This window comes from Diadema antillarum, unplaced genomic scaffold, assembly GCF_040938485.1.
Source record: "Diadema antillarum isolate AM-2024a unplaced genomic scaffold, OU_Dant_1.0 seq00000020_RagTag, whole genome shotgun sequence".
NCBI classification, from domain to species: domain Eukaryota; kingdom Metazoa; phylum Echinodermata; class Echinoidea; order Diadematoida; family Diadematidae; genus Diadema; species Diadema antillarum.
In genome coordinates, this window is record NW_027271139.1 from 183,241 (window position 1) to 204,454 (window position 21,214).

At 39.8% G+C, this 21,214-nt stretch overlaps 1 protein-coding gene across 1 annotated transcript in view; it reads right to left on the reverse strand.

Moving 5' to 3' along the window:
* Positions 1-604: 604 nt before the first annotated feature.
* The window catches only part of LOC139725174 (uncharacterized), a 163,989-nt gene continuing 143,379 nt past the window's right edge, over positions 605-21,214 (reverse strand). The window contains exon 6 of the mRNA XM_071636267.1: positions 605-3,711. Within this exon, the coding sequence (XP_071492368.1) occupies positions 1,780-3,711 (1,932 nt within the window). The 3' untranslated portion in view covers positions 605-1,779. The remainder of the gene's footprint in view (positions 3,712-21,214) is intronic.

Consider the following 21,214-nt stretch of genomic DNA (forward strand, 5'->3'; position numbering starts at 1 on the left):
GTAAAATTATAACATTTGCTATTTTTAATCCACGTATGAAAGCAAACAAACAAAATGATTTCGTTACTTTTGGATTACTGTAATTCACTTCTACTGAGTACTATGACTGCACTGTGCATTGAATGGCAGCATGTCATACGTATGACCATATAAAAGGGAATTTTGTCCTCTTTCAAATGATATATAATTTGTCTACGTTTTGTTCATTGCTTGCTAATGAAGAGCGATTGTTTGGAGAGCTGTCTGCTTGTTGGCCGTGTGTGTGCAAACGGTGCTGGGCCACTGCAGTGTTTGTTTACACAGGTGCGTTGGCCCGATATGGGTTAATTGTACAGCTATATGGTCTACTGACATTAACATGATGATGGTGTTCTTCACATTGTTACGCTAATTTGTCAAATGACCATCAGGATGGAAACTTAAGCAAAAATTGTTTTGATGACCAAATATTAGAAGAAAACACACACACACACACACAAAGGAAATGCACTAATGTCACATCACTGGGAAACAAAGTGCAACATGATTAGGATAACTACAAAATAACACTCATGAAAAGAATTATGTTAAAGAATTACTTGTACAAACGAATCAAAGGCTGTGTGTGAAGTATGCAAAATAGGCTAAATATAGGTCACTTTCTGTGTGCAAAAATATAAATCTCTTAACAAGGCACAATATGGAAGACAATAGAGAAAATTAACAATCACAGAACATGTTTGATTGAACATTTGTGCTAGAGAGGAAATGTTCCATAAAAAAGGACAAAGAATTGGACTGATGCACACGATCAATGCTTCCACCGACTAACATCACTTTAAAATATCATGAGCGTAGCCATTCATTCACATGTAAATGATGTTCATTGATCTTGACCATGTACCTTCAGGATTAAGCTTTTGCCACTTCCCGGTCATTTCTATCCTTTTTGTGCCATAACATTCCAATTGGATTTTCCTGACAGAGGTTATGGCTTTGCTGAGTTTCATTTTATCTCATTTTTTTTTTTGGTGATAAAGTTCACGTCCTCATGTGACACTCTACCTTTCATTTATGCTACTTAATTGATGTTCTGCTATTTACAGAATCAGATTACCAAAATGCTCATTCCTAGCTGAATTCAGGAATTGAAAGTTAGGACTTGAATATCTAGACCTTAATCTGTTGAAGACGGGCTGAATCTGCTACAACATACATTTCCCAAAGAAACTTGCATGAGTACTCAGGACTCATCCTCAATGGGTTCTGTCAAACATACTTTGAGTGCATCTACAGCTCATGGAGATAATCAGGGCCACGTACGTGTATCAACACATTCCACTGGAGGATTTCACTTAGATCATTTTAATTGGATCTTTGGCATACACATTTAAAACAAACCAGTAGATGGTCTCCTGCACCTTTCTATACGGTAATTTGGCTGTTATAACTTCAATAACATACAGGCACACATAAAGTGGTACACAAGTTTTCACTTGTTAAGAGTGACCCTGAAACCATTGTAAAGAATCCATACATTAAATTAAATGAAAATAAATGTTTGGATTTCCCTTCATTTTTTAATATCTTAAGCAAACCACTGGTACTGTGCATTTAACATATGACCGCTGGAAAAAAAAATCATGCTCAGACCATATTTGTGACATTTGGACCATCTATGGACCCTAGAAATTTCATATTGGTTATTTCGTAAACAGTTCTTTCCTGTAATAGACAAAATATCAGGATATTTCTGTGGCTTATGCAACTTTAAAAGTGTGCATCTCATATCGTGATGATCTAGCTTTGATACAAAGAAGTCTGTTGACTGTCTCTAGTCAGCTGGGGTGAGCTGTAAGGCACTGTAGGTGGATAAGGAAATGGGGGACGGCATAAAATGTTTCGCTGCAGCATCTCAGCTTGACTGGACAAAATGGTAGGAGGAAGAGCTGCTGGGATAAAGGGGGCCCCTGGGGTAAGAAAGGGGGGACGGGGAAGAAGAGGAACATATGGGAAAATGTGCGGGTATCGAGTCAAGGGGTTGAAGTCTGTAAGAGGAGGAAGGGGCTTGCCAGAACTATCTACTGCTACTGGAAGACCTAGACTGGAGAGCTCCATGACATGGCGAGGAGACGCAAGGTCTGGGTTGGGGGTCTTTGCGGATGGGGTACTTAAGGTCTCCAGTGAATCCTTGTTGGTCTGAAGGGAGTAAGCCTGGTTCTTAGTTGGATTAATGATACCCTGAGTGATGGAACCACGAGGATTAGGAGTCATCTTCACTTTTGATGATGATGCTACTGACAGTTGTGATGGAGATGCATGGTAAGATGAAGACAGTGTCGGGCAGGAGAGGGATGCAGATGATGGTGTTGGATGTTTTCCAAGGTAATCATGAGAGTGTGAGTAGGAAGTGGAGTGCTTGAGAAATTTCTTATCTGAAGTTCGCAATCTGTGCACAGGAGAGTTCCTGATTGTGCTACTTGAGGAGAGGACGTTGGCTTTATTTATAACACTGTCTCTCTGCTTTTCACTAGGTTCATCTCCATCATCACCTGCATTCCATCGTCGTTTCTTGGGCATGCTCAGATCACATGGCTCTTCTTGTACAGGCACTGGACCATACTTCATAGAATGTGAGACAGAGGGAGATGAACCTCTAGTCTGCTGTGAGAGTGACAGAGGAGGCTTAAGTGTAGCTGTCTCTAGCAGGGTAGATTTGCTCTTCATATCCTCCATGCTCTCTTGACTAATTTTACTGCCAGTTGTCACTGCAGCTTTACTGGCACTGAGCTGGACAGACGGGTTCAGACTTGGTCGGAACAGAAATGGAGTCTGATGCAAAAATGTCATGTATGGTGTTAGAAAGCGAGGACCTGGGCCCAAGAGGTCTGGTATCTCTTCTACATCCTTTTTGTGAAGTTCATGTTCACTTGGTTTATGCTCTTTGACCATGTTTTTCACAACAAGATCACTTGGTTGCACACCACTCATATATGCCAACTTAGATCTTGTCAGCTTTGATGGTAGTACCTCCCTCTCGCTGTTCCCCTTGGAATGGTGAGTGTGCTGGATGACAGATGGTCGTGGCACAATGCCCTCTTTGTTAGTAGAACTCAATCCGTTCACCCCACCATCTGTTGGGCATGATGAACAACCAATACTTCTGCTAAGGTTGCTCTCAACAGATTTTGATTTATTCTCAAGATTGCTCTCTTTCTTGATGATTGCATGGTTTATCACCTGATGTAGATGCTCTGTCTTGGAGGAAATGTTCTTTTTCACTTCCGATGCATCCCTAGATGGTAGCAGGGTAATTCCTCCCCCTACTTTATCAAGAACAGTGGAGGTCAAAGGCTGTGACTTCTGATCCTGAGCTTGATGGCCAACTACAGGACTTGCTGAGTCTGACTTAGGCATGGAGGTAGCTGCAATGACAGGCACCTGTGGAATGGCTAAAATAACAGGTGCCATGTTCTTGAGGTTTAGCTGAGGAAAGAGTTGGTTTCCCGAGAGCTGCACCATAGAAGGGAGTGTGGTAGAGGATGAAGGCACCATAGATGGTAGAGCTATCAGTGGTGCACCATTGATACTGATGGCAGGTTTGATGTCCAGCTCATGAGCTGTGGTGCTAGAAGTGGTAGTAATGGCTGCAGTAACTGTTGGGTTAGTTACTGTTATAGACGGACTACAAAACTCAGTTTTCATCACACCTGACACTTGCTGACAATTTGCCTAGGGGTACAAATAGAGACAAATGAAAACAAACAAACAAACAAATGTTATACTGATGAAAAAAAAAATCACTCGGCATACTTAAAACAGAACAAAAGCTTTGTAATCTACATTGTAGGTGAACAAAACAATGAAGAAGCTAAAAACTGCTACAAACTACAGTAACTTCAATACACAAGTTTGGAGAAAATTTACTTGCAAATGTAAAATACTTTTGAAATGATAATGCATGTATCTTACTTGTGAAACAAGGAAAAGTAGAAATTACGCGGTGCGTAATATATGTCCCCGCCGGAAGTAGCATTTTGTAACAAAATGTGCAATATAGGTAAAAAATCAAGGTCAAAGGTCAAAGAAGTCAAAGGTCAAAATTCTGTGTAGAAGTTTTGAAGCCCTCACCTAGTGCCATCACATAAAGCAAATGGAATCGAAATTGGGTTAGAAATGGCGGAGTAGCATTTTGTAGCCAATGTACAATATAGGTCAAAAATCAAGGTCAAAGGTCAAAGAAGACAAAGGTCAAAATTCTGTGTACAAGTTTTGAAGCCCTCACCTAGTGCTATCACATAAAGCAAACGGAATCGAAATCGGGTTAGAAATGGCGCAGGAGTAGCATTCTGTAGCAAAATGCACAATATAGGTCAAAAATCAAGGTCAAAGGTCAAAGAAGTCAAAGGTCAAAATTCTGTGTAGAAGTTTTGAAGCCCTCAACTAGTGCCATCATATAAAGCAAACGGAATCGAAATCGGGTTAAAAATGGCGAAGGAGTAGCATTTCGTAGCAAAATGTACAATATAGGTCAAAAATCAAGGTCAAAGGTCAAAGAAGTCAAAGGTCAAAATTCTGTGTAGTAGTTTTGAAGCCCTCACCTAGTGCCATCACATAAAGCAAACGGAATCGAAATCGGGTTAGAAATGGCGAAGGAGTAGCATTTTGTAGCAAAATGTACAATATAGGTCAAAAAATCAAGGTCAAAGGTCAAAGAAGTCAAAGGTCAAAATTCTGTGTAGAAGTTTTGAAGCCCTCACCTAGTGCCATCACATAAAGCAAACGGAATCGAAATCGGGTTAGAAATGGCGAAGGAGTAGCATTTTGTAGCAAAATGTACAATATAGGTCAAAGGTCAAGGTCAAAGGTCACGACTGAAATTCTGTGCAGAAGTTTCAAAGCTCCCATGTAGTGCTATCATATAAAGCAAACAGAATCAAAATTGGCTCATAAATGACAGAGAAGTAGCAAATTGAAGATTTTGATCACACACGGACGCACACACGGACACACGGACGGACGGACACACGGACGGACGGACACACGGACGGACGGACACACGGACACACACACGTACGGAGCCCGTTTCATAGTCCCCTGCTCGAACTCGTTCGGCGGGGACAATAAACATGTAGTATGTTTGCTGTTTTGTACTTTTTGTTGTTGTTGATATGATTGAATTGCACCTGAAAAAGGAGTGGTCCTTATTCACACTGGCTAAATACAATTTTCCCTTTTTTGATTTGGATACCTGTAGGGGTGGATGTGGTTAAAACACAACTTTGCTGTTTGAAGACAGACATATTCATAAGCTCATTTGGCGGCATGTATTAATGGACAATAGGACATTCACAGATTCATGTTGCAAATATAACACTAATTCTTCAAGGTAGTAATTTAGTCAGAAAGGACACATTTTTGGAAGGTAAATGAAAGGAAACAGGATTTTTCATAGCTAACAGCTTCTGCATATATATCCTAAGCTGATTTGGAAGTTTGAGAAACATGAGCAGCATTAGACAAAAAGCCTTCATCTTCCAACCAATTAAGGTTGGAATGGATAAGGATTGCACAAGTGGGCTTTTACTACACTCAGCAAAAAAAAAAAAACCCAAAAAAAACCCCCCCAAAAACCCCACCTTTTTAAATGTTTATAATTCCTCATAGAATATTTGGCTGAAAATTAATGTATCATATACCATATGAAAGGTAATTCAATTGGCTTTCAAACTGGAAGGCCCATAAAACTGCAAACTTTACGCATGAATGAATACCTTTGTTTTTCTCTTCCAAGGCGCAAAAGTAACAATTGCTAAAATGCACAAGTTGTCATTCATGCATAAGTGATCTTCCATGTAACAATAAGAATAAAAGACAAATTTAACACAATAAAAAATTTGAATGAAGTTGAAAAAATAAAACTATGATCTCTGTAATATCTTTGAAGCCCCAAAGATCAATAAACGCTAAAAATAATGGAGGAAAATGAAGAATCTTCTGTCAAATCCAAATTAAACTAGAACTATCACACAATGTGCTTAATACCCCCACCTAACACTGAGGGAGTCAGCTCAACTAGCAATGATTACTTTGTATACTTTTTATTGAAAAAAAAAGTACAATTACCATGACAAAGTATTGTTCAACATTGAATAAATGTATATTTTGCTCACTGATAGTCACATGTGCCATATCTCAAGTCAAGTGCTCAAAACCTGAGTGAGTAAATAAATCAGCAATTTCAATGATTTTCAATAAAAATGCTGTTACCATGGCAACATGTTTGCCATTAAGAAAAAAATGAAGTTTGCACAACTATATATCATAGCTGTCACATGTGCCAAATTTCAAGTCAAATGCTCACAAGCTGAGGGAATCAGGTGAATTCACATTATTGTAGGGTTTTCATTCAAAATAAGCTGTTACCATGGCAACACATTTTCTAACAATGATGAAGATCAACTTTGCACAGCTAGGTAATATAGTGGTAACATGTGCCAAATTTGAAGCCAAATGCTAAAAAAGAAATTGAGAGCTGAATTCCATTTTTTTAATGATTTTCATTCAAAATATGCTGTTGCCAACACAATGTTCAACAATGACGAAAGATGAAGTTTGCACATCTTTGTACTATAGCGGTCGCATGTGCCAAATTTCAAGCCAAATGCTCAAAGTCTGAGGGAGTTAACTGAATCCACAGTATTTTTTAAATGATATTCATTCAAAATATGCTGTTACCATGGAAACACATCGTTCCACAATCAAGGAAGATGAAGTTCAATTAAGGCTACAAATAATGAAGGAAAATTAAGAATCCTCTGTCAAATCCAAATTCAAATTAAACGAGAGAAGGAATATTAACAAAAATGGTACAAATTTGAACTGATTTTCCAAATTACGAAAATTGTAAATATCAGGTTCTTGAATGTGTCTCATGAATTCGTAAATTACTAAATGTGACCCTGCATCACAAAACAAACAGAAAGTAGTCAGACATGAAATTTTAGTTAAGAGCATATTCTGAAAGAGCAGACTTTAAGCTTTAATGTGATATATAACTCAAATCCAATGGACTCTCCTAACTTATCTAAATATTGGAAAGAAAGCACACACTCAGGAAAAGTGTGAACTGAGAAAAGACGCTCTGAAGAGGCTCTGAAGTTCAAGCACTTAATCTTTACCAAGCCGTACTGGCTGTGCGATGAATGGGACAAAAAACAGGATGTAAACCACTGGAGTAACAACAATTAAGGGATTATCAGATTAAAGTGAAATTAAGCATGCCTTATCAACACATTCTGTCCATAATTAGTGCCAACTTTCAAAGCAGTAGCATCATCCTTTCAAAAGTTATTAGAGTTGAAAGTGAAGAGTGTGTACAAAGTTTTAAGAAATGAAAAGGGGACTCTAAAGACACACCTAATCACACTATTCTACCCAAAATGTTCGAGATAAACTGCTAAAAAAACACACTTTCCAGCCTGTTTTATGATCCCAAATTTTCAGCATAATGTAGAAGACTTGTTCTTTCAGAAAATATTAAAAAGTCAAGATTGGCTAGGTTGACCCATTTCACATATTTTCAGTCCTCACACAAAATGAGTGTGTGCAACTTTAAATGAATGAAATAAAGCTTTTCTGTTCATTTGATAATGTTTGTGCGTTTACTCATTGTGTCATTTGAAGCTACCAATTTATAGGAAAGGTACAGAGGATGAGTTGGGAAATTATCGACCAATATCTTCACTGTCTTCTTTTTCTAAAATACTTGAGAAAGTGGTTTATAATCATTTACTTAAATTTTGAAATGAATGTGATATTTTAGCTGATAATCAATTTGGGTTCCATACAAAACATGCAACCACCCATGCTATTTCATTACTTGTTGAGAAAGTTGCAAAAGTTATATACTCAAAGTAGCATACAGTCGGTCTGTTTCTGGACTACTCCAAAGCCTTGGACACAATACACCACAAAATACTTTTGTACAAATTAAATCATTACGGTATTCATGGAAAGGTCTTGGAGTGGTTCAGAAGTTATCTTATCGGAAGAACTCAGTTTGTTACTGTGAATATTAAACCATGACTCAGAAATAAACTTGATTTACTGTGGCATTCCACAGGGCTCCCTCTTAGGTCCTCTTTTATTCATTTCTTATATCAATGGCTTTCGCAACTCATCCTCTCTGCTGTATTTTCTTCTGTTTGCAGATGACACAAGTCTTTTTTATTCTCACTCAGATCCTTATGTATTGCTTGATTCTGTGAAAAATGGAACTGCAACTGGTATTTGAATGGACTCGGGTGAATAAGTTATCGCTCAATATGAATAAGACTATATGGTTTTCAGTAATAAAATAACGTTTCTTCCAGGTTAAATATTAGTGAATGGATTGCATTTAAATCAAATAGATTCAACAAAATATTCTTTTATTTATAATGATAACAATCTTTCTTGGAAGTCTCATGTTGATTATTTCTGTAAGCTGTTTGTGAAAATGTTGGAGTTATTCACAAATAGAAATATCTCTTCCCAAAGCCAATATTGCATTGACTCTATTCAACTCTATTATTACCTTACTTAAATCACGGCATACTGGCCTGGGGGAATTGCTCAAAGAATAAAATTGATTAGTTATTTTTGATTCAGGAAAAGGCCTTGCGGAATATAAATCGTGCACATTTTTTGGATCATACAAATGAATTGTTTGTTTTCAGTAAATTACTAAAAGTTTCTGATTTATATTTGTATCACATAATTTCTATGTAGAGCGTGTCCCAGAAAAAATGAAACCAGGTTCCCATGCAACTTTTTACTATCGAAATCATACATTTTCTTTATGAGATATACATCAATGGAAAGATAAACTTTTCTTCTTTCATGTGACGTACTACTTAATGTTCATTGTTCATGCATGACTGAGTTAGAACAATGAAAAGCGGAGCTACCAAGTTTTTATTTGCACGTGCAAATGGTGACTTTAAGTGAATTTTTCAGACTTTTAACGTTACGTTTTCGAAAAACAAAGTTCATAACCCAAATATTCATATTTTCTTCTTTCATATGAGACCTTACGCATCAAATATGAATAACGCATGCTTGAGAAAAATTTGCATGAAAACATGCTTCATTTCTACCTATTCTACGGACAGTCGAAGAAAACAAGCAATCAGCACTCCCGACTTAGCATTACACAATGGGCTCATCTGCACCATTGAATTCACACAAAACAACCGCAGTGCTACAGTGAATGTTGTTCGGGGGGGGGGGGGGGGGGGGGGGCTATTTACAGAGAATGCTGTATGAGACGGACAGCCCTTTGTTGTCATTTATTTAGAATAAGCTTTGAGACATAACCAATAATTGAAGACTAATATCATGAGTATTCTCAGGCTGCACGCAGTCCAATGGATACGGGAAATCAACATTACAACAATGATACACATTTTGATGATTTTATACTTCAAACTTATTTCACTGTTTTTATTCCTCTCTACATTTCCCTCACGCGTGGTTAGTCCTTCATTACTGACAGGGTTTTAAAGGTTTTGAAGGGGGAGGCGAAGCAGAAAGAGAGGGTACATCACTTTATTTATCACTGAACTTGCACTTTTCAATTTCAAAGGTGCAAGTGCAGGGCAGAGAGTCGTCTTTTTTTTTTTTTTGGGGGGGGGTCTTAGAACGTTTTTTTTTCGCGGTCGTAATCTGGCAGAACTGCGTATCTCCTTTAACCCATCATGCCAGAAATTGGGTTTAAAGATTCAATGTTACACCTTTCTAAACTGGGATACGATGAGTTGCATTTTTCTTCTTTTCATGGTCAGGGTTCTCGCCAGGAATTTCTTCACGCTTGTCGGCAGTTATACGCGTTGTTCTGGGGGTGGGTACGAAGCGCGGAAGCCTTCGCTAGTGCTCAATACAGCACATATAAATCGCCGCTAAAATGCCACTAAATGCGACATTTTCACGGAGATGTAATGAACGTTGTTATTGTCATAGAAACAATGCAGAAACTCCATGCCTTTTGTTGGCGGCAGTTCCTAAATAATAAATGAAAGAGAAGTAGGTGCCGATGGTGAAGGTTCCGATTTCTTTTAGGCCTTTCCTGTTTCACTGTTGCAATGATGAGCCGTCTCTGCATGCATCGCAACAACGCGTGCCGTGTACCACTAACTATGCCTGTAGTGTTTTTGCTTTCTCGCCGTCTGCTCGACCACGTGGTCAGGCCTACTGCATGCAGATGCGCGAGAAGCGGTCGAGAACTTTCGGGACATCGTTGCACTTTCCTTTCTGGGTATACTGCGGTAGTTTGGCTGTGACATCAAAGAGACATCATACAAATCATACATGTAATGATGGTCACTATTCCGAAGGTTTGTTTAATCATAAAATGAAACGATTCATTACTGAGTACTTCAAAGGTTTGTAATCGGAAACAACAACAACACCAAAGGTCGGTATTATAGATGAATGTTCAAAATAAACAAAACTGATTTCGTTCGAAGATGAACAAACATTTTTTTTCTTTATTATTTTCCGATCAACGAAGCTTCGGAAAGGAATCTATCATCGTTATTGTTTCGAAATAACAAACCTTCAGAGTAAGAAAACACCGTTTGGGGGCCGTTGTTGTATTCCGAAATTATACTGGCAGAACGTTCGAAATAACAAAACTGATTTCGTTTGGATATTATAATAAAATGAATATTTCTCCTTTATCATTTTTCGATTAACGATCATTCAGAATTAAGAATGTGGAGTGTTATTTTACCATTATTCTTTCGGAGTAACGAACCCTCAGAGTACGAAAACTGTAACCGTTTTGGGGCCGTCGTTTTATTCCGAAATTATACTGGCAGAACGTTCGAAATAACATAACTGATTTCGTTTGGAAATAAACGAACATTTCTTCTTTATCGTTTTCCGATTAACGATCGTTCAGAACTAAAAATCTTAAGCATTTTATCATCATTATTCTTTGGAGTAACGAACCTTCAGAGTAAAAGAAAACTGTAACCGTTTTTGGGCCGTCGTTTTATTCCGAAATTTCACAGGCAGAAACGTTCGAAATAAAACTGATTTCGTTGTGAAATGAACGGACATTTTTTCTTAATCATTTTTGGATTAACGAACCTTCAGAATAAAGAATCAAGCAGTATTTTATCATTAATCTGTCGGAGTAACGAACCCCCAGAGTAAGAAAACTGCAACTGTTTTTGGGCAGTCGTTTTATTCCGAAATTTCAAGGCAACGTTCGAAATGACACACTGATTTCGTTTTGAAATTTACGGACATTTTTCTTTCTTTAATTTTCGGTTAACAAACCTTCAGAATAAAGAGTCTACAATTTATTATTTTATCATCACTATTTCTGTCGGAGTAACAGACCCTTAGAGTACGAAAACACGCTGTTTTGTGCCCGTCGTTTTATTCCGAAATTTCACTGGTAGAACGTTCGAAATAACAAAACTGATTTCGTCGTGAAATGAACGGACATTTTTTCTTAATCATTTTTGGATTAACGAACCTTCAGAATAAAGAATCTAGCATTATTTTATCATTAATCTGTCGGAGTAACGAACCCTCAGAGTACGAAAACTGTAACCGTTTTGGGGCCGTCGTTTTATTCCGAAATTATACTGGCAGAACGTTCAAAATAACATAACTGATTTCGTTTGGAAATAAACGATCATTTCTTCTTTATCGTTTTCCGATTAACGATCGTTCAGAACTAAGAATCTAAAGCATTTTATCATCATTATTCTTTGGAGTAACGAACCTTCAGAGTAAAAGAAAACTGTAACCGTTTTTGGGCCGTCGTTTTATTCCGAAATTTCACAGGCAGAAACGTTCGAAATAAAACTGATTTCGTTGTGAAATGAACGGACATTTTTTCTTAATCATTTTTGGATTAATGAACCTTCAGAATAAAGAATCAAGCATTATTTTATCATTAATCTGTCGGAGTAACAAACCCACAGAGTAAGAAAACTGCAACTGTTTTTGGGCAGTCGTTTTATTCCGAAATTTCACTGGCAAAATGTTCGAAATGACGCACTGATTTCGTTTTGAAATTTACGGACATTTTTCTTTATTCAATTTTCGGTTAAAAAACCTTCAGAAGAAAGAATCTACAATTTATTATTTTATCATTACTATTTCTGTCGGAGTAACAGACCCTTAGAGTACGAAAACACGCTGTTTTGTGCCATCGTTTTATTCCGAAATTTCACTGGCAGAACGTTCGAAATAACAAAACTGATTTCGTTGTGAAAAAGACATTTTTTCTTAAGCATTTTTGAATTAACGAACCTTCAGAATAAAGAATCTAGCATTATTTTATCGTTAATCTGTCGGAGTAACGAAAAAAAAAATGAACCTTGGTGGTGATATTAACTGATGCTGGTGTAGAGAAAAACAAAGACAGCTTGCTCAAAAGATGCTTCCTTCTTTCAGTTTATTTTCTCCCCAGTCATTCCTATCGTTCTCCTCCCACGAACCCCTGCCATGCACGGACGATGAACAAAACAAAATGTTACCGTCGCTGTAATGAAAAAAAAAAAGAAACACGTGCTCGTAGCAAATTATCTACACTTTTCAAGTTAAAGGACAAGGTCACCTTCATAGACATGTGGGTTGAGTGAATGCAGCAATATTAGTAGAACACATCAGTGAGAGTTTGAGCAAAATCGGACAATCCGTTCAAAAGTTATGAGTTTTTGAAGTTTCTGCTCAGTCACTGCTGGATGAAAAGACTACTATAGCTTGTGATGTCACATGAGTACAACGATATAAAGAAAGAATAAGGAAAATTCAACATATTTCCATTTTTCTCGCATAACAAAATAACGCTTGACTTCTCTCTTTCAGAAGGCAGGGGGAATAATATTACCCTGAACATACGTCAGTAGCAAGTCGAAGAAATGTGCACTTTATTCAAAAAGTAAAGTTTTGTAAAATTCTCTTTTTATTTTCCTTATATAGTTGTACGCATGTGACATCATACACTGTAGTAGTCTTCTCTTCCAGCAGCGACTGCGCAGATACTTAAAATATTCATAACTTTTGAACGGATTGTCCAATTTTCCTCAAACTTTCACTGATATGTTCTACTAATATTGCTGCATTCTCTCAATCCTTATGTATATGAAGGTGAAATTGTCCTTTAAACAAATTGATGTTCGTAATGAAGAATAAAAAAAAAAACACGACCACAAGCAGTGGGGAAACTTGATATCATGGCTTGTGGAAATTTCCACGAAATTTCCACGAAAGCCAGGTGTCAGATAAAGGAATGCCGCGTGTAATGCCACCGGCCTTGCTTCAGTGGTCGTAAACAGCGTGTACATAGCATGTAAACCAACTGGGAACTTGATGAATGATTATCCATTTATTTTCTGCCCATGAAGGCCCCATAATCCACCAAGCCAGAAGCACGTGGAGCATTACGTATACGTTGAACTTGAAAGACCATCATGACAGAATTACCATAAATTTTGGCCCGGAGAAGGAAAATGGAAAATTCACGAATGACGTTTACAAATCCATGGAAAGTGAAAAGGCTCAAATGGAACGCATGGCTTTTTGAATTCAAAATTAATAAAATAACCCGCGGAAACTACCAAAACCAAAATAACAATTTGCATTTGCTTACTCCATCGCACATTCTTTTTTCTTTTTTAAACGAAAGATGGAATTCATTTTCTCTCTGCGGCAATGCTTTGAACGCATCTAATTTTGCGTCATTGCCGATGGCCAGCTTCCTAAAGAATTGATACAAATCCTTTCAAATATACGAAACAAAGTCTAAAAATCCTGGATCCTGGCGGTGAATTCCAGTGGTACAATTTTTTGTATTATAAATACTGCTCACTATCAAAATTTAATGGAAGATTAAACGAGAACTTACTGTTTGAAGTTTAATATTAATTTTATGAGTAATTGGAGGGTGAGATTACGTCATATATGAGATCCCGCTAGTGCGCGCCACTCAATATTAGAAGCAAGAATGTGACCACTGATGTAGGAAGATAACGAGAGATTAAGTTACCGTTTGAAATTTGGGGGAGGGTGAGGTGGGACGTAATCTCACCCTCCAATTACTCATAAAATTAATATTAAACTTCAAACGGTAAGTTCTCGTTTAATCTTCCATTTTATATCGTAATTTCGTGAGAGATTATGTCATATATGAGATTTCAAAGCCAGTGGTTACATTCTCGAGGCAACCCCCCCGAAAAGGGGTAGGAAGCATACCTTACAAGAGGTTCCATTGCAAATCTCATTCAGGTTGAATGCGGCAGAGATATTGTGTCTCCAAGAGTTCACAAGTTCAGGCAGTTCAAGACATGTCTGCCCAAATCTTAGGGCTTCACAGTCTATTTTTTGGTAATTGTTTCTACAAAGGTTTTCTCAGCAGGACAGGGCTTGTTGTAGTACTTGCGAAAGGTTCTTTCGTTGGCCCAACCGGCTTGCACAAGTATTTTAGATACTGGGAAATTTCCCTTATTGGCTGCGGAGGTAGACGCTGCCCGAGTAGAGTGCGCCTTGTAGATCCCTGTATCAATACCCGCAGCCTCCAAAACCTCCTTAATCCAGCGAGCGATTGTTTGAGATGATACCCTGTGATACGGTTTCTTGTAGCTAACAAAAAGGTACCGTTCACTAGCTCTGATTCTGCGGGTCCTGCTGATGTATTCCTGCAAATACCTGACTACACAAAGTCTCCTGTCTGGCGGGTATGCCTGGAGCTTGACACTGTGTGAGTAATTTCCAGGCTTGCTCTGTTTTAGGAGATCATGAAGGTGAAAGGTGACTGCATTATCTCTTAACACCATACCATCCAAGCTTAGATAGTGTAATGATTGAATCCTTTGTGCTGAGATTAATGCAATAATCACACACAATTTAAGCGTCAATTTTTTCAGGTCCAAAATGTGCGCTGGGGACCAAGAACGAAGAAAATTGAAAACAAGGTTAACGTCCCACATTTCCATGTATCTAGGCTTGGGTGGGCGTAGCTGAAAGACTCCCTTCATAAACCTCTGGATAAAGGGATGGTTTCCAACTGTAAACATAGTATATCGAAGAATCACAAATGAAGATAGAGCACTCCGTGCTAAGTTTATGACACTGTAACCTGCTCCTTTATCGAAGAAAATGTCACTCAGGAATTCCAGGATAGCTTGAACATCTGAGTACAAGTAGTTGCTGCATTTTTTGTCACAAAATGCTTTCCATTTGTTTATGTACACTGCATACTGTTTTTTAGTCCCTTTTCTCCAAGAGGAGGCCATTACAGCAGTTATCCGTGCATTCAATCCCGCATCTCTGAAGGGCTTGCACAGAACCTGCAAGCAAGAAGATCAATCTGAGTGTTAAGTGGGTGAGGAGTGTTAGAAACTGGCAATGTTAGTAAGGATTCACTCCTATGAATAACAAGTGGTTCCTCATTCATCATCCTGTTTAGGAGAGGAAACCATGGCTGGCTTGGCCATTTTGGTACTACTAGTATCCCAGTTGCATTATCAGATTTGATTTTTTGAATGCACTTAGCAACTAAGCAGAAAGGAGGAAATGCGTAAAAGTACCACTTTCCCCAATCAAGAGTAAAGGCATCAACAGCCTTGGCATGTGGGTCGGGCAACCATGTGACATAGTTCTCTACCTGCTTGTTAAGTCTGGAGGCAAATAGGTCTATTTCTGGTGTCCCAAAACGTGAAGTTATTTCTTGGAAAACTGTGCGGTCAAGCATCCATTCTGTGCGGTCATTGAAAATTCTAGACATACGGTCTGCCTCCACATTCAGCTTTCCTGGCAAGTGTGCTGCAGTGACCCAAATTTTACGAGTTTCGCACCACTGCCAAATCTCTCGGGCTGCCCGATCACAGTCAAGGGATTTAATGCCTCCCATGTTGTTAATGTACGCAACAGCAGTACTGTTATCTAGCCGTAACAAAACATGAATGTTTTGTGAATTAGAACAGAAGGACTTGAGTCCCATGCCAGCAGCCAGGGTCTCCAGATAATAGATAATTAATCTTATTCTCCCTGGCTTTTTGCAGCTCGTCTTCATTCCATCTACCCCCTGTATGGGTGGTATGATCAGATGCCCCCCAGCCTTTGCCACTGGCATCCTAAACAATTCGAGCATAGGTTTAGGGTGTCGTAAGGGTGAGAAAGTAGACTGCACATTGTCTGTCCACCATTGCAGCTCTTGTTTTGCTTCCAAAGATAGGCTCATTTTTCTGTCAAAATGCCCCTTATTCATTTTGAGTGCTTTGATTTTGTCCCTTTCTAAAGCCCTGTAATAGAGCTGTCCATACTGGACTGCGGGAAATGATGCTACCATTTTCCCGATAATTCTAGCCACCTGCCTGATACTGGGGTTTGCTATTTGCATAAGTTCAGTGCACAAGGACTGTATTTCCTCTAATTTGTTATCAGGCAGTCGAATTGTCATGGCCCGAGTATTGAGAATGAAACCAAGAAATTGTATTTCTTGAGTGGGGCATAGTACTGATTTTTCTGGGTGTACCAAGAACCCAAGTTGTGCAAGGATGCTAGTGATTTCCAAAACCGTTTGCAATGTTTGATTCTCACTTTCTCCAATAATGAGTACATCATCAAGATATCCAATTATACTACATGCCCTTGCTCTCTCAGTAATATGAATACAGGTTTCAGTAGTTTAGTGAATAACCTTGGCGCCGTGCTCAGGCCATTAGGCAGTACTTTGAATTGCCAAAGTTGATTTTTCCAGGAGAACTTTAAGAACTTCCTGTGTGTTGGGTGCACAGGTACTGTATAGTACGCGTCCCGAAGGTCGACTGAAGCTAAGAAGCTATTTTCTGAAATGAGTTCAATAGCAGTATGGATATTTTCCATCTTAAAATGCTGGTACTGGAGATATTTGTTGAGATCAGACAGGTCTAGGATAACGCGTGTACCCCCGTCTTTTTTAGGCCGTGTAAAAATATTAGACACGAATTCTCCAGTTTCCATCTGGCACGGTTCAATTACTCCCTTGTCATGGAGTTTAGAAATTTCAAGATCAATATCAGCCTCTTTGGCTTTATCACACCGAAAAAGGTAAGGGGGTTTAGTTCTAGATGGTGCACCCATCTCTTTACTGAATTCAAGCCTGTAACCACTTACAGCATTTAGCACATGTGGGTCTGAAGTAATTTTGCGCCACTTTGGGAGGAATTGCTTCAGTCGACCTCCTACCATAGGTTCTACATTATTATGACATAGCTTTGCATAATCACTAGAATCAGATGTCATGTTTACCTCGTCAGTTGAACTGGAGGTTATTGTGCTCTCTTCATCCCTGAGGCCTGTTTGCTGCCGCAGTGCGGTTGGTGCTGGCTGGGATGTGTGAAGGTGTGGGGAGCCGACGGCTTCCCCCTCCCCTTGGGGCGCTGGCCTAAAAAAGCATGGCTGGTAGCTCCAGTCCACGGTCCTTTTGCACCTGTAGGCCTAGTGACATCACTTGTACTTGCACGAGAAGTAGTCCAGCCCGCGTCGCGGTACTGTTGGGGCAAATTTGAGCTTCCTGATGTAATCTTGCTCCTGCCCTTGCCATATGCACTCCTGCCATAGTCATATGGGCTGAAACGCTGCTTTTTGTATTGTCTGCTATGCTCACTCCTGAGGACACCCTCAGTTGCTTTTTGTTCATCTCTTATGTGTTTCATTTGCTTTCCCAGGTCGTCACCAAAAAGGAATTTGGAGACCGGGGTAGAGGGCTTGCAGAGATGCTGGAATTGGTAACCAATGTCTGGTTTCATGAATTCCTTACGCAAGGAATTTAGCTCGAAATTCGCACTGCACAGAAGTGCTAGTGCATCTTGTTGCTGTTCAGTGATATCCTGTGCCGACACTGTATGTATGTAGGCATTGATGCCTCTCATGAGATTCTTTTGGAGTCTCTGAAATTTGAGGTCTCGTGTCTTTGAAAAGGCAGGTAGCCCATTCCAGATTCTTTGGTTGACTTTCGGCACATCCACCAGCTCACAGTTGCTGGGAATGGGGTATTTAGTGATTGTTTCATCTACCACTTTGGGCTCGAGCTGGTGGGTCAGAAGGTAGGCTGTAGACTTAGCAATTTCTGGGTCAGTGGGGGGACCAACTTCCTCAGCCACAGCAAATTTGGCTGCTATGTTTGGCACTTTCTCCACTACAGAAGGGGGAACTTCGCCTTCTTCAATATCAAATTTGTCATCACGACTATCCCCTTGACCTGGTTGGATAATCACAGAGTTTTCATCCATATCTCGGCCCAGAAATGGTGCCGCATATTCATCATCATAATGGCAGTCAGTATCTGCCGAGTCTGAAGGGGAGTATTCAGAACGAGTCCTGATACTCTTTCCATTGCCACCGCCTTCACGGGCTGGTGTCTGCTTTGCCGACTGTGCCTCCACAAATTGAACAACCACAGCTAATTGGCCTTCAAGCTTGCCGAGTCTATCTTCCAAAGTTGAAACTTTAGAGGCCAGTTTGGCAGGTGGTTTCACTGTTTTGTTTGCACCGGTACTACCGCTAGGGTTAGCACTGCTTGTTGTAGTAGTACTATTACTAGTACCTGCCTTGCCGGCTCTAGTAGGCATTTTACCTTTGGCTGTCGCAGTTTTCTGCTTGCACTCTTGTGCGTGCTGGTCTCCGCGACCCCCGCCGGTGGCTGCCGGGGACGCGACTGCTGTCAGCAGCGGTGGTGCGGCTGCGCCGCCCACGTTTGGATTGTTGGTCGAAGACATAAATTCCGTTGCTGTTCAGCTGAAGAATGATTATTAAAACCAGAAAAAACCTGGCAAAACCTCCCGTTGAGGTAACTTTCGCTATTACGTCGATCCAACTCGAACGAAAACTTGAATATTCAAGTGTAATTCCGGTGAATTTTCCGAGCACAGAAATTCGCGTGTTAGCAAGATGGCGGCGACTAACGAATTGAGTGGCGCGCACACTAGCGGGATCTCATATATGACGTAATCTCTCACGAAATTACGATATAAAATCATCTGTTCCTTGCGCCATTTTACCAACCAACTGTTCTTGAAATTTTCATCCTAATCTGTTCCCAAATTGTGACTTATTTTGCGAATAGAGAGACAGACAGGCAGACAAACGAACAAACAAACTAAAGCAGCAAAAAAAAAAAAAAAAAAAATACAACCTTTGGCGGAGGGGGGCATGCATTTCACATCGTTTGTTTTTGCGTAACCCGACAACAAGCGTGACAACAAGCGAGCACGTGTCAACCTTCCTCAGCCCCCCTCGGCCTCCGACCCTCTCTTTCCGTCCTCTCTCTCCCTCTCACAATACCGTGGTACACACATAGCAGGCAGCTGTGTAGCCGGCTGGGTGGTGCATGACTATTGTGTGTGTGGATCCCGAATCAGAGCGCATTGTCAGTGAGCAAGTGTGTGACGTGGTGTGTACGTGTATGTGCAACGTGCAGATAGTACGTCGCTATGTTGAGCCAGGGAGGTGAGACTCACCTCCCTGGTTGAGCCGAGTTGTTGTGATCGGTGCGTGATAACTTTTTAGCTTGTAAACTGCTGCTCCTTTCAACATCTAGTTTCTTTCCTAGCCAGATAATAAAGACTGAAAAAGGCGAGAAATTGGTCCGAACTTAGCTCGTCAAGCAAGCAGTGGTGTTACCCTTGTCGGCAAGTTCACGCGTGGTGTTACCCTTGTCGGCAAGTTTTACCCTTGTCGGCAATTGTTTCTTCAAACCGCACGCTTGTCGGCACCGACAAGGGTGATATACGCTGGCGAGATCCCTGATGGTCATAATTGGTCTAAAGAATTTATTTCCAGCAAAAAAATGACAATTTGACCTTTTTAAATAGTAATAATTACCATTTAAAAAAACTTACGCAGTTCTGCCAGATTAATCGTCGCCAAATTTTTGCGATCGTAATCTGGCAGAACTGTGTATCTCTGGTCACGTGCCCGGGTTGATCAGCCAGAACTGCGTAAGTCTTTGGCCATGCGGGGGGGTTCAGGCAGAACTGCATATCTCCTAGAGATACACAGTTTTGGCTGATAAACACGTGGTTTATCAGCCAGAACTTCGTATCTCAGTCTATTTTCTGCGGATTGTCTATCGGATTTTACCATCCATCCCCCTTACAATTCAGCGGATGCAGTGTCAAAACAATGAATATTTTAGATCGAGTACATTTTTTTTGGAAATATTTGTTCACATGGTATAAAGTCATCATTATTGATTCCCATTTAACATCATTTTATCCATTCATTCGTATGTGGAAAATAACTTGCTTTCCACAAATATTGTCCATCTGAGTGTGAGTGTGTTCATGTTTCAGTCTTATTTAGCAGCACAAGAAGTACCTCTACATCACAAACCTGGCTGCTACTTGGGTTATTGTCAATCCCATGAAGCATTGCATTTGGATTAAGAATAATATTAGACTAGATGTTAAGCTATATGTTCATCAAGACTACAGGTACTACATTGTAGCCCATCTAGACCGTAGTCTATTCAGGCCTAATGATACACTAGACATCTAGAGACTAGTAAGAGCGGTATAGGGATCTGCATACGATAGGCCTACTGATCTCATCATTCCTACTCTATGCCCAAAGTAAGAGTATGCCTAGACCCTTTTGGCTGAAGGGTCTAGGCCTGACTTAAAGTTCATTTACAGCTTTATTAGAAATAGAAAATAGACCCTAGGTCTCGTTTGTGCCGACTGTACTAGCCACTCCTTCAGTATTACAGTACTAGGGTAGTAGCGTTCTACTCTTTACGCAGGCCTAAAACGTACTAGAACTCTCGAACTCTTTCTACTCGATCGCCTAGGTCTATGTAACATCCAGACGTCTACTTTGGGGCATCATTAACAGACTGATATCAAGGAAAATTAGTTTCTAGTCTAGACTCTAGCTGCAGTACTGTATACGCTATATATTTCGCGGGGGTTTTATTTTCGCGAATTTCGCGAGTCGGGAGCTATTCGCGAAATTAACAACATGCGAAAATATTACCTTCCAAAATGAATCCCTTGCCTTGATGATACGAACATTTCAGTACTAGAATACCATGTCACGGCTTTCCGAACAGACCATACTGGCTAAGCTTGTTTACGCACGTCCACGTCTACTTACGAATACTGTAGAGAGCCAATCCATTATCGCAAGGGGACCACTCGTCAGAAATCTAGCGCAATAGACTTTCCACTTCAAAAATGTTGAATTCTAA